Source organism: Glycine soja, chromosome 19 (assembly GCF_004193775.1).
Source record: "Glycine soja cultivar W05 chromosome 19, ASM419377v2, whole genome shotgun sequence".
NCBI classification, from domain to species: Eukaryota; Viridiplantae; Streptophyta; class Magnoliopsida; order Fabales; family Fabaceae; genus Glycine; species Glycine soja.
Window position 1 is genome coordinate 50,386,928 of NC_041020.1, and position 14,494 is coordinate 50,401,421.

The window sequence follows — 14,494 nt, forward strand, 5'->3', positions numbered from 1 at the left end:
TGAGTTAAATGTATTTGCTCCAAAAAAGAAGAAAAAGAAGTTAAATGTATTTAATTATATTATATTATAATTGTTTTCGTAATTATTTAAAAAAAACATTCTTTTATTTAAAATTTAAATTTGATCAGATTATAATTAAATTGGTTGAAATTAGATTGTAGATTTAAATTAAACAAAAAGTGTTACAATTGTATGTCTGGTGCTTAGATTATTATCATCGAGAAACAAATCTAAATTGAGCCATGGAACGCACAGCAAGTAACGAACCGTGAAGAGAGACGCTCCGTGCGGCGGTGTGATTGGACGAAGCCGTTGCCGCGCAACTTGAGGGCCCCACGTATGACAGCTGGCGGCGCTTTTACGGACTGAAAACAATGGCGTCGGAGTTTGTGGATGAGATTTCAGTTGAGGGGAGAAGGCCCCAAAAAACAATATTAAAGGATTCAGGAAAAGTGCATTAACCACTAAATTGATGCCACTTGTCACAATCCCTTGCACACTTAGCAGCCTCCAAGTAAAACGACACCTTCGTTTTCATCCCAGGAAATTCTAGTGGCTGAGATTGCTTCTCACTGTTGAACAGTTGGCTGTGCTTGCTTCTGTTCCTTGTAGTTGAAGTCGCTCCCCCTCATTCTTCCTTTTCTACTTGCCACTGTTTCCTATTCGTCATTGCCGCAAATGAATTCCGTCGCTTCTCATGCATGATCGCACCTTCAACTCTCTTCTTCTTCACCATGGCTTTACTTCAAGGTATTTTTCTCTTCCTTTCTTTTTCTTTTTTAAATTTATTCAGTTTCCCCTCTTTTTGGTTACCGAGAAAATTTAATCGCCGGAAACTGCAAAACGACTGAATAACTTTTCCGATTTGAATATATCATGTATGCTGAGTTAACCTCTCTGATTAAGTATTCTCGGCAACCAAATAGGAGAACGGAACTTGGAGTTTAGTGGCAGAGATATTAATTTTGAAGTGAAATTACAAGTTAGAACGTGCAAGTTCCAAGTGTTGCTGTGATATATATACTAATTGTAGTTGTTTCCGCGTTTGAAAGGTTTTGGCGCTGTGGAGTTCGTTTTGGTGAGGATTCTGATTAAAGAGTTTTCTTTTATTCTTTCGGAGAAGCGTCTCTGTTGCGGTGGATTCTTAAAATTTGCTAAATCTTTTTTTCTCTATTACTATCCTGCGTGTGGCTTGTGATTGGAATGCTTAGAGTTATAATTGCTGTTACCAAACAGAGACGGATCTCTACCTATTGTTCTTGCTTTCTGTTTCTTTTGCAGTAGCATCACCTTATCATCAGCTTCTGCTTGCTTTCACCACAACGGCCTCACTATTTGGTGTGTTCCATGTCACAAAAAACGAAAGGAGATATTCCTTTTACCCACTCCTCGTCAGGGAAGATCTGAAGCAGCGCTAGCTAGCAGCACACGTCCTCTAATGGACGCCGACTCCTCTGGAGAAGAAGTGCTTATTAAAGTTAGTCAACTTTATTGTGGTAGATTAATGGCAAACTTCGATTCCTGAAAGGGAATTAATAGTTGTCATTATTATTATGTTCAATTGATGATATGGTTCCTACTTTATGATTTTTCCCTATACGATTTAGTCCTTACACACAGATACAATGATATAAGTTATGTTTTGGACCTGCCATTAATATATTCAACGTGATTGACAGTATTGTCAAAATTGCGATTTTTTTAACCGTGTAAAGTCTCTACAATTTTTTTTTTTGGCAATTTAAACCGTTTCAAAATTTTTGTTATGGAGCAAGGTTTTAAAAAATTGTTTGACACAATTTTGGCTGCAAGTCAAGTTTTTGGAGTGTCGGCTGCAATTGTGGTTGCAATGATGGTATTTGTATGAAATTTCCTGCAATATCATGAAATGCAACAAAACCGTGACCGCAACTGCAATTTAAAATGTTGTTGTGAAAGAAATAAACAGCAATTTGTTGCGATTCTACACTTACACTTTTAGAATATTTTTGTAGTGGTCTTAACAATAGCACCACAACCAAGTTAACAATATCAAAACTCGAGTGTAGGGACAAACATTACATTGGTCCGAAGGAAAGTCTCACGTTTGAGTATGATGAATGAAAATAATATGGTTGGGATAAAAGACTTCGTTAAAGGCCCAATTCATGTTTTCCGGCATAGATTAATAATTGACAAAACTTATAAATATTTCACACTTATAACTTTGTAACAAAAAAGTAATATGCATGTGTAGAAACTAAAATTTATAGTTTTTTGGTATAGGAAAAAAATTGTAAAGTGGAAACAACTATATAGGCCAAAATATTAAATAAACCTTATTATTATTGTTGTTATTTTTATTATTATCTGAGTGGCTACTTGGCAATTGTAGACAAGAAAGCCATATACTATCACAAAGCAAAGAGAACGATGGACAGAGGAGGAACATAACAGATTTCTAGAAGCCTTGAAGCTATACGGGCGAGCATGGCAGCGCATAGAAGGCAATATTATGCTCACCATTAATACTTTATATATACTTCATATCTTCAGATGCATAAATGCATTTTAGATTGCCAAATAATCTTGATATCTAGCATACTAGAATATGTTAATAGGAAATTACAGAAACTGCTCTCTCTATTTGATTAAATCTGTATATAGGACTACTCTTTTTTCTCACGCCCCCTGCCCCCTTTTTTGGGGGTTTTAATTTTGTTGTGCAGAGCATATAGGAACAAAGACTGCTGTGCAAATCAGGAGTCATGCTCAGAAATTCTTTACAAAGGTAAATCCATACCTTCTCACCTGGGATTATTCATTGAAATTTTTGGTCCTATAATTCAAATTTATGCTTCATCTTGATTTGCTGCTGATTTATTAACCAATTTGGTATTTTGTTTGATTCATAAAATTCCCATTCAATGGCAGAAAATAGTTCTGTATCTGAACTGGTGGATTTTAAACTATATTGGGGTTTGGTTTCTTAAACAAAAAACAAAAAAATTACAAAACACTTGCCTATTCCCCGCCTGATGTGTATATATATCACTATACATTATGGCTTATGCCTTACCTAAGAGTTTCCTTTGAATATCCTAATGAGTTTCCCTTGGAGGAGACATGAACTGTCTGATCACATGTATAGAGAAAGAGTAGTGTCAGATAATGTTTACCAACCAGCTTCTTTCATTCGTCACCAACATCTGCTGAAAGCTTTGCATTAGAAATCATTTAGGTGTCACGTGGATGGCTCCTGCAGTACCTGTTACTTTCAGGACTAGCAAATCAAGTATATACTTTCCTTGAGAAAGAAATATACTCTTCTTGTCCCATGCCATGTCAATATCTAAGAAATGCTTCAAAGTACCCAGATCTTTAAGATGGAATTGTATCTATAGAAAAGAAGTTTCGTGGCATGATTTTCCATTAGGGAATGACTACTAGAGTTTCATGTAGAAGTGATCAGGAACCTTCTATGGTTTTCAAGAATTTAGGTTTCTTAAGTAAAAAAAAAAGGGTTTGAGTATTGATTTAGAGTTCAAACCCAAAAGGGTATGGTTCAGTGATTGGAATTCCAGAACTTGGATGCTAGCATGGCAGGCGATTTAGTTATGTATGTTCATAGACTAAATATTAGTAAACTGTTTGGAGATTGACTTTCTATAAAAAAGAATATAAATAATAATTTAATGCTTTTAATAAATGAGTTCAGAGGGTTGTTCGCCAGCTGCAACAGTATCAATATGAACATAAATGCAATTTATTATTTTACCAAGAGATCTCTCTTAACAACTCCCCTGAAGTCCTTCTTAGTCTGCCTCTTCTCCTTTTTACACGACTATAAAAAATGCAATTTACTCTCCTCCCTGGAGTTTTCAGTGGCCTTTTGTGTACGCATTCAAACCACATTAACTGATTTTTTGTCATCTTTTTCTGTATTGGTGCTATACCAATATATCCTTGTATATAATTATTTTGTATCCTGTCCTTTCATATGTGGCCATATATCCATCTTAGCATTCTCATTTATGTAGTCCCACGTTTCTCCTATTGTTCCTTTACAACCCAACATTCACTATCATAGAGTATAGGCAGAGTATAGTAGTACAATAAAGCTTATATGTAATGAGGAAATAGTTAACACTTAACAAGACTTGAAAGGCTCCTGTTCATTTTTTACAGCCTTTACTATTACCTTTACTAATGCTGAAATTATAGTACACGCCCTTACTAATGATAAAATGTGCTGAAAATTTTTAGCTTAGGCGAAGAGAATGTGAAGGATATAACATCAGACTTGGGCATTCAAGTGATTTACATTTTCTGATGCATCTATGGTTACTGTATAAGGTTCAAGTAAATAACATTGAGTTTTCGTGCTGAACCCTTTTGTTGTCTATATTGAAGAGACAAGGGGTTCAATGCTTTGATGGAGTACACAAAGGCAATGAAGACATCTGACAACAAATTGATTTTAAAGAAGTTAAAAAGACAAGGGGGACTGGTTTGGGCAAGTAGTCAGTATGATTGCTTGGTCAAACCAGTCCCCCTTTTTTTTTGTCCAACTGCACTACTATTTGTGCCATTTGTCAGATATAGAATAGAACCACATATCAAAGCAATGAAAAGTACGATAAATACATGCATATTTGGAGAACCTTTACTTATGTGAAAATATGATTTGTATAGAGATCTTTAACAATATTAGTGAGCTGAATGAGATTTCATTTATCTGAACAATAATGGCTGAAAGAATTGATCATATTCCAAATATTTAATGTTGTTAATGCTAGGTAGTCACGGTGAATCCCCGCTGAGATAAGTGTTCATTCTCTAACTGCTTTAAGCTAACGCTAAAATATTAATAAGGGAAAAGTCTAATTTACCTCTTCCAATTTAGGGTCATGTGCACTTTGGTCTGAAACTTTAGAAATGTGAAAATTTACCAACTTTCTAAACATCGTGATTTAGTCTTGTTTGATGTTCTGTCTAATCACCAATGAAAAGTAGCACACTGAAGTGAAATGGGCAAGTTCTTACCAATTTTATCCTTAATAGGCCATATTCCAAGCATGTGTGCCGCTGCACTTAAACCACCATCCTTTAGCAACCCTAGCACCAAAATCTTGCCAGCAACTGTCGTTGCACATGCCCTCACTTGATTGGTGCATGAGTCGTTTTTCCAGCGATCCCTCTACCACCCTTTCCTCAATTAGGAAACTTTTCTCTGGCCCTTTTTCAACTTCATTTCTCATGGCCTTCGACAGTTTCCCGTCAAAATCTAGTGTTGTGGTGACTTTTAATAATGTCTCGTTGATCCGATGAGAAAAATCAACCAACCAACTACAACACTAAGACTAGACAACAATCTAAGCTAGCTAATGTTGCTCAAATCATTGCCTTTGGAACCATTGAGGATGTTACTAATTGTGTCATTGATTACAATGATTTTCTCCTATTCAAGGCAGCCGAACAACCCATCTCACCAATCGATGTCATTACTTAGTCTAATAGTCTTGGAGCCTTTTTTTCTTAGTCCTATTTTCTTGAACCTTGGATACTTGACTTTGGGGCTTCTGATAATATGACTGGTAACAAATCTCTTTTCTACCGTCTGTCTTATTTGGATTTTTTTTCTTCTTTTACCTTGGCAAATCTCGGATAAAAGTTCAAGGCATTGGTCAAACATATCCAATTCCTAACCTTTTCTTAAATTTTGTGCTTTTATGTTTCTAGTTGTCCTTCTAATTTAATATATATTAGAAAGCTCTCTCACACCTTCGATTACTCTGTTATTTTTGTTAACAAGCATGTTCTTGTCCAAAATCAACATACCGGACGGACTACTAGAGCATGACATGAGTTGCGAGGATTATATCAACTTTCACCATCGATTGTTTGTTCCTTCTCAGGCTTTTGCACATTAGTGCTTAAGTCACCTTAGTTTAAAAAATTTCGTCTTCTAACTACAAGTCTTGTTAATTTGGAAAACATGTTCGCCATAGTTATGGTCATCGAGTTAATAAAACTGGTTTGTCACCTTTTGCTTTGGTTCATTCCAATATTTTTGGGTCTTGGTCGTTTCTATTCAACTTTTTGCTACTATTATTTGTCTCTTTCGTTGATGATTTTTCCCATTGCACTTGGTTAATGAAAAATTGTGTTGATGTTTTTTCCAGCTTTCAATGTTTCTCAATTTAATTTCAAAATCAATTTGATTCTCCTATTGAAATTTTAGGCACTGATAACGCTTGTGAATATGTCTTCCCAGTTTCATTTCTTTTTTACTTCACAAGGTATTATTCATCAAACATCTTGTGCACACTCACCATGGCAAAATGGTGTTGCTGAAAGAAAGAATTGACACGTGATTGAAACAACTGGTATCATTCTTCCCCATAATTTTCTCTTTTGTTCCTGGGGTGATGCGCTTGTGACAACATGTTAATCAACTCCATGCCTTCCTTTGTTCTTCGCAACCCCGATCCCTACTCTCTCTTTTATTCCTAATAGGATCTATACCTTGTTCCTCTCCATGTCTTTGGTTGCATGTTTTGTCCATGACCTCACTTTATGTAAATATAAGCTTTTTGTCTAATTTTTTTAAGAGAAAGGATCATCTTACTCAAAGAGTAATTCTATCCTCGTCTTCATCATTCATTTTCTTGAAATCTACTAATTAAGATTACTTACTTATTATAATCATTAGATTCTAAGAAAATGAATGACGAAGATAAGTAGTAATGTGAAATAAATGAATCTCTCTTCATCTCTCGAATGTATTTTTATAGGCTACTCACGTCTCCTAATGGACTATTGTTATTTTTGTCCTCAACTTCAACCATATATAATTTTGTCCTCACCCCTTTTTTTCCTCTTCGACTGAACTTCATGCTAATTCCTTTGTGGACCCTCTAGATATTCCACATATTGTTCTGGCTTCAATCGTTGCTTTTGCTCCACCTCCTTTGCATACTTACCAACAATGGACATAGATTCCAACAATACTTCAAATAGTATTTTTAATAATAAAAAAATGCAATATAAAATACTTAAAGGATGAAAAACAAAAAAATAATTTTAAAAGGATGAAAAGAAAAAAAAAGTACTAAATTATAAGATCTAAAGATATATTTAAACCAATATTTTATATTACACATATAAACATTTAAACAGATAATAATAAAAATTCTTGATAAATAATAAGTCATAATTTACACGATTACCATCAATCTAGGAGAAATAAGAACATAGTAATAGTAATGAAGTAAAAAAATGAAAGACTATGGTGAATTATTTTTAAAAAATAATAGCACCTTCAATCCTATACATATAAATAAATACTTAATTCATCTATACTAATAAAATTATTTAATTTTAATTAATAATATATTTATTGCATATGCAAGGATAAAACTGCTTAATCCTTCCACGTATCTTCGTACAGTGAAGAGTCTTCCTGCATCAGGGTATGTTAGTTTTTTTAAAATTAATAATATCATAAATTTAAATATTATTCAAAATTAATCATAAGAATTAAATAATTTAAGTGACAATTATATCTAATGGTACTACGTGTAATTCAATAAATAATTTTTTCAAATGAGTGTGACTTAGGTCCCGTTTGGAAGAGCTTGTCAACAATTTATTTGTATTTATCTTATAACTTAAGTTCTTATGAAAGTGTTTGGGAGACCTTATGAAAATATCTTAATCTATAAGATGTTTTTAGCTTATTTTCATAAGCTCTCTAATATAGCTTATAGGAATAGTTTATGCAGAGCTTATGAAAAGATTAACCTTTCTTTGAGTCACCCCAAGATCAAAAATATTAAACACGTATTTTTTTATATTCTTTTTCGTTTCTTCCTTCGAATCAAATATTTTATTTTATTCGTTTCTTAACTCAGATTAATATAAATATTAGTTCTAACACAAATCAAATTATAGCTATTTGTGGCTACTAAATTTATTTATTTTTTTAAGTGTTTCCTTGCTAAAAATATAATTTAATTAAATAAATTTATATTTTTGTATGTTGCTAGTAATTTCTTCTATACATTATTAGTAATTTTTTTGTGTTTCCTTCTACATTGTTGCGTACTGGTGAAGTTTTTATAATGGTATACTATTTTCATATACATATTTATAAACGTGAATGGTGAATTTTTTAAATTTATATAATGATTTTATGATATATATATATATATATATATATATATATATATATATATATATATAATTTAATTTTAACACCTTAATTATATTTTAATCATGTTTTGATTATTAAAAAATTTATTTATTAAAATTATTGATAAGTGTATGGTGTTTTTTCTGTGTCACTTAATTTTTTCAAATTTATGATACTTAAATCTTTGTTTTTAAAAATTAAGAGTACGCAAATTGTGATTAGTGATATTTATTTTTAATACTTTTGTGATACATACGCACACATAATGTGAGTATATTAGTTATTTAGTTGGTTTATATTTTTTATTTTATTTTGAAATATGAGTTATTTATTAATTTTTAAAAAGAGACAATATCTTTTAAGTGCTTAGGTAGATATGCATTCAAACATTTCAAAATTGTATAAGCGCTTATTCAAATATACATCCAAATACAAATAACTTATCGAATTTAATCACTTATAACATAAGTTAGTATATAATAATAGCTCAGTGAATATAGTCATTCTTTAAAAGGAAGAATATATTCAATTCTATGAGAAATGAGTAAATGCATCATAGATAGACTTTATAGAAAATTAAGGGTGTAAAAAGAAATTATTAATTAATATATTTAAAAGTAAATTTATGTTTCTTATAGAGTAAAATATCAAGTTAGTCCCTCACTTTTAGAGGCACTGTCAATTTGGTCTCTGAGATTTTAAAAATGTTAAAATAATCTTCGATTTTACATTCTGTTTGTCATGTTAGTCCCGACCATTAGTAATCTCTTAACATCGTTAGTAAATGTGTGATGTGACACGTTAAGTGCCACCTGGATGTACACATGGAACTTCCACATCAGTTTCTTCTACTTGCCATGTACGGAGGGACTAAATTGATATTAAAGGGACTAAAATAACATAATTTAGGTGATCATCTTTTTTCCCAAAATGTTAAAACCCTAACGGCTATTTTAACATTCACGCTTTCATTCTATTTTTCCTCCTACTCATACTCAATCAATTCTTATTCTTCTCCTATTCATCTTTCTCCATCTTTGTAGTTCTTCTTCTATTATTTTGTGGTCTATCATGTCTGCTAATTCAAGCACAAGGGAGAATGCCACGTCAAACCGAGAACACACATCCTAGTAAAGGTACCTCCATGGTGTAGTACTAAGGTTATTTCCCACATCTTGTATAACCAAAGCACAACAAACAGATATCACAACGCAACACGCGAATAAAAAAAAAATTAGCTAAACAGAATGCAAACACTAATAGAGAGCAAAAACAAAACAAATTGTGAACTAAAACAAACATAGGAAAAATAAAGTTACAAATCATGAATGCAAGTTTGTCAAGTAAGAATAACGCCTCAACAAATCAACTCATTCACCCCTAAAGCCCCTCTCATTCATTATTGGAACACACGCATCTCAAACAGAGAATACTTCATTCTCTCAAAAGCTTCACATCTCACACTATACCACTACGCTATTCTCAATAACCTCTTAAACCAAAATCTCAAACCCTTCACTCTCAAAAACTACTCCAATGGTTTAAACGCAAACAACAACGCGTTTGAATGATATAGTGCCGCCGATTCAACTACGCTGGTTCAACACGAGAAGACCAAATGCAGTGAAAAACAAAACCCTTACTTCTACTGGAAAGTACCGATTGCGTCAATCAACACTGGAGGGTGACGATGATCGATGTGGAACACACAAAAGCACTTATTGCGTCAATGAACAGTGAAGGGTGACGAAGAACGACAACCACCACCACTGGGAGAGCGATGATTGGCGTGGACCTAGCACAGGAACGTTATCCTTCAACCATAGGAGGGAGAAAATGGTGAGAGGGAATACATCACGTTTTCAATTAGACTAAAAACTATTAAGGATCAATTTGACATTGTATACAAATATTGACTCTTCATTTTACAATGTAACATTTAAAATTATGTCATATTAGTCCCTATGACATGACATTGCTTATTTCCCAATTACGCTTGCTATGTGTTCGTCTAGGTGACACTTAACGTGTCACATCACACATTTACTAACGGTGTTAGAAGATTATTAACGGCAGGAAATAACGTGGCAAACAGAATGTAAAGTCAAAGATCATTTTGATATTTTTTAAATTTCAGGGACCAAATTGACGGTGCCTCCAAAAGTGAGAAACTAATTTGATACTTTACTCGTTTCTTATATTTAGAACAAAGTTCTATTTTTATTTTATAAAAAATACTAAGAAATTGCTCTCACTTGTTTCTTGATACAAAGGATGCAAGGGGCAACAAATTAGATAAAAGTTTGTAAAATGTGAACTAAGAAGTTTAAGGGAAAAGGAAGAATGGAACATAGGGATAAAGATGTGTGTTTTTGAAATTTATATCATGCTAGTGATGCTGTTATGCTATATAGCACAAAAAGCAGTTATTTTGGGTACTATTTGCTATTGAAAATTTCTCTCTATTTGAATCCCATATCATCCTAACTCCTAAGGCTGCTCTGCTCCCTGTTCCAGTGTAGCCTGCTATTGACTAATATGAATTCCTACTACATAATGAAGATTATTTTTTTCTGGATTTAGTTCCGTGGATTGCCCTTATATTGAGGAATTCTCAACATTAAAATTCCATTTGCTCTCTTTTATTTATTTATTTATTTTTATATCTATTTAGTGTCCATTTTAAGTTACACGGGAGGAAAACATTATTAGTTCCTATGTGTTATTGTTTTATGAACTCATACTCTTGTTTTCCCCAACAGGACACATCAAACTACTAGTCTATTAGGAGAAAAGGAAAAGAGAAATGATAACTTTAATGAATTTATTCATAGAAATACTTTGACTGAAAATGGGTATCACTTTCAAGCTAGGATTTTGAATTTTTGATACCTCCAATTCCAATTCCAATTCACAGAGATGTAGCTAGCACAATCTTTCCACAGGAAGAATCAAACCTCCACTTAAAGGCAGTGACAGTGTGTTTTCTTTGAAGATTGTACTTCATTGAAAACCATGTAGATAGTTAATTATGCTTTATTATTGGATGCACTGAAATGTTACTGTTGGAGGTATTACAATTCTCTAATTAGTATTTTGGCAATTCCACAAATAATAATAATAATGCTCAAATGCTCCGATGAATGTTTTTAAAATAGTTTTTGTGAAACTTCCACCTGCTGAGAATACTACAATTCTTACTTTCAGTTGGAGAAAGAGGCCTTTGTAAAGGGTGTTCCAATAGGACAAGCTCTTGATATAGACATCCCCCCTCCACGGCCAAAAAGAAAACCAAACAATCCTTATCCCCGGAAGACCAATGTTGGTGGTGCCCCAACATTACATAGCGGAGCAAGGCATGGAAAGCCTCTCATTTCAATTGTATCTTCACTTGGTAAACAAGCATTGGGCTTGGAGAAAGAACCCCTTCCAGAGGTTATATTTATTTTTATGTATTCCATGTCATTCGAATTTTCTGCCTTTCCCCCTTTCATTGAAATCATTCCGCCTGTTCCTTTAGAAGCATGATGTCGACCTAAGGCCATCAACCGTAAAAGAAAATAAGGACCAAAGCTGCTCAAAAGTATTTACCATTCTCCAAGAGGCACCCTGTTCATCTGTATCTTCCGCCAACAAGAATTCAACATCAATATTAGTGCCGCTGAGAAATTCATGTGCCCTAAGGAAGTTTATACCTTCGGTGAAAGATGTGATAACTCAAGATGAAACCAACGACTCTTTTGTTACTGATGATCTTGAAAATCAGAAGTTGGAGATAGATGATGGCAAGCACACTCAAAAGTCTAATGGCACTTGTAAAGTCTCTAAGTCGGAGAATTCTGGTGCTTCAGAATTGGTTCAAACTGAGAAAACAGATGGTCTTAATTGTGCATTAACAATTGAAGGGGTGCAAGGCAATCAGAATTACCCAAGACATGTCCCTGTGCACGTTGTTGATGGGAACCTTGGAACTAGTACTCAAAATCCATCCCCAGATATGGTGTTTCAAGACTCCATATTTCAGCCGAAAGGAGGGGTTAATGGGCAACCTAACCTTGTCACCATTTCTGCTACATCAAACATAAGTGAAAGTCAAAACAACACTGCACGGTCCTCTATTCATCAATCATTTCCTCCTTGTCCTACCTTCACACAGGATGATTATCATTCATTTCTTCAGGTGTCCTCCACATTTTCAAGTCTTATTGTCTCTACCTTGCTACAAAACCCTGCAGCCCATGCTGCAGCAAGTTTTGCTGCTACATTTTGGCCCTATGCAAATGCAGAAACTTCCGCAGATTCTCCCATGTGCACTCCAGATTTTCCATCAAGACAAATTGGCTCGCCTCCAAGTGTGACAGCTATTGCAGCTGCTACAGTAGCTGCCGCAACCGCATGGTGGGCTGCCCATGGACTGCTTCCTTTGTGTGCTCCGCTCCATACAGCTTTTGCCTGTCCTCCTGCATCAGCGATTGCAGTTCCATTAATGAATATTGATGAATCACCACAAAAAACAGAACAAGAAGAGATTAAACCACAAAATTCTTCTCTGCAAGATCAGATACTGGATCCAGAACACTCAGAAGCTCAACATTCAGCTCCTAAGTCCCCAGCTGTTTTTTCATCCAAATCTGAGGAGAGGGGAGATGCCAATTTAAATACTTCACCAAAGGCTACTAATCATGAGACGAATCAGGTCATTTCTGAGAACCCCGATTCCAACAAAATGAAGGGCAGAAAACCTGTAGACCGTTCCTCATGTGGTTCCAACACAACCTCTAGCAGTGAAGAGACCGAGTTACTACTGAAGGATGAGAAAGAAAAGGAAGAGCCCAAAACACCTGATGCAAACATTTTAGATACCGAGCTTAGTAATCGTCGTAGTAGAAGCATTAACAACCTTACTGATTCTTGGAAGGAGGTCTCTGAAGAGGTATGATTGTATATCTTATGATGAAATGTTAATGTAATGTATGCATGCATTGCTTCTTTCCTCATGCCACTGTTATTTTCAGGGGCGTCTTGCCTTTCAGGCTCTATTCTCCAGAGAGGTGTTGCCACAAAGCTTTTCACCTACTCATGATTTGATAAATGAGGATAATCAGATAGACAGCATCAAGGATAACGACCAAAACACAGACTACAAAGATGAAGACCTTGAAAGCAAGAAATGCAGTTCTAATAGTGATGGGGTGCAGAAAAATCTGCTATTTGTCAAAGATAACAATGAGGAGGAGGGACTGCTAATCATAGGTCTTGGACCAGGAAAGCTAAAGACTCGTCCAACAGGGTTTAAACCTTACAAAAGATGTTCGGTAGAGGCCAATGAAAACAGGATCGGAACAGCCTGCAACCAAGGTGAAGAAAAAGGTCCTAAGAGAATACGCTTGAATGGGGAGGCTTCAACTTGATGCTTGATATATCCATGCAACCACACAAAGAAAATCTCTAGTTTTGCATATATTATTTCTTAGTTTCCTTGTTCATTGTCTGTATTGCTTATTTTCTAATTCTGCAGCTCACGAAACTTGTCGTGTAGGTGTGTGTACCATATTAAATTATTACATTACACTCTTTTTACTTTCTTGGACTGATGCTACTGCATTTGAAAACTCTGCTAAAATGGACCTAGACAAGAAACATTAAGTACTGTTTTAGCATTGATCATTTAAGTAATTTAATGATCCTTCATTCAGTCAATTCCCACGTTTTAATTTTAGTTGTGTGGCATCTGTGAACTATTTTCCTGTATACAAAATCCGCCCAGGTTGAACAGAATGTGCTTGTATGTTGGCTGTGGTGATCCACATACATATTGGTTTTGAAGAAGGGAGCTTTCTTTCTTTTGCAATTGCTTTCATGAAAGTTAATTACTTTGCACTACACGAATGATTCTCAAATTTGAATTATTTTTACTTCATGATTAATTATATAGTTTTCCCTCTTTCTTGATATCATCTGAAGGATGTTCCTTTGCATTTAACTCTACTTTTAATGTAAAATATAAGCAATAAATCTTGCCATAGTAGCGGAAATTTAGTGCTTTTTTTGTAACCAGTTAGACATTGTGAATGATTTGATTTGGTGTATCAAAATAGTGAAATTATGACTATTTTCATTATAACTTAGTAATTCAAAATACTATTTTCATTACAAATTGTTTAAACAAGACTAACCTACCTTTCATGCGAAAGCTATGAGGATCTGCACATACAGATGCAGTAACTCTAACCTGTTTGAAGGACGTAGTGAGGAAATTCCATACACTTTACTTAAGACAGCAAATGCACGGGATGCTGCTAATGCCACAAGTTTGAA

The 14,494-nt window shown here is 34.3% G+C and overlaps 1 protein-coding gene across 4 annotated transcripts; it reads left to right on the plus strand.

The window, feature by feature from the left end:
• Positions 1–449: 449 nt before the first annotated feature.
• LOC114398419 (protein LHY-like) lies at positions 450–13,876 on the plus strand. Of its 4 annotated transcripts, XM_028360610.1 has the most exons (8): positions 460–750; positions 1,053–1,078; positions 1,282–1,477; positions 2,375–2,486; positions 2,709–2,770; positions 11,384–11,611; positions 11,697–13,109; positions 13,192–13,876. In XM_028360610.1, exons 3-8 carry the CDS (start codon positions 1,439–1,441, stop codon positions 13,585–13,587), a joined length of 2,250 nt encoding a protein of 749 aa, XP_028216411.1. In that variant the 5' UTR covers positions 460–750; positions 1,053–1,078; positions 1,282–1,438; the 3' UTR covers positions 13,588–13,876. The 4 variants fall into 4 exon arrangements, with proteins under 4 accessions (XP_028216410.1, XP_028216411.1, XP_028216412.1 ...); XM_028360609.1 differs by lacking the exon at positions 1,053–1,078 and having other exon boundaries at positions 450–750; positions 11,700–13,109; XM_028360611.1 differs by having other exon boundaries at positions 1,053–1,477.
• Positions 13,877–14,494: the final 618 nt, after the last annotated feature.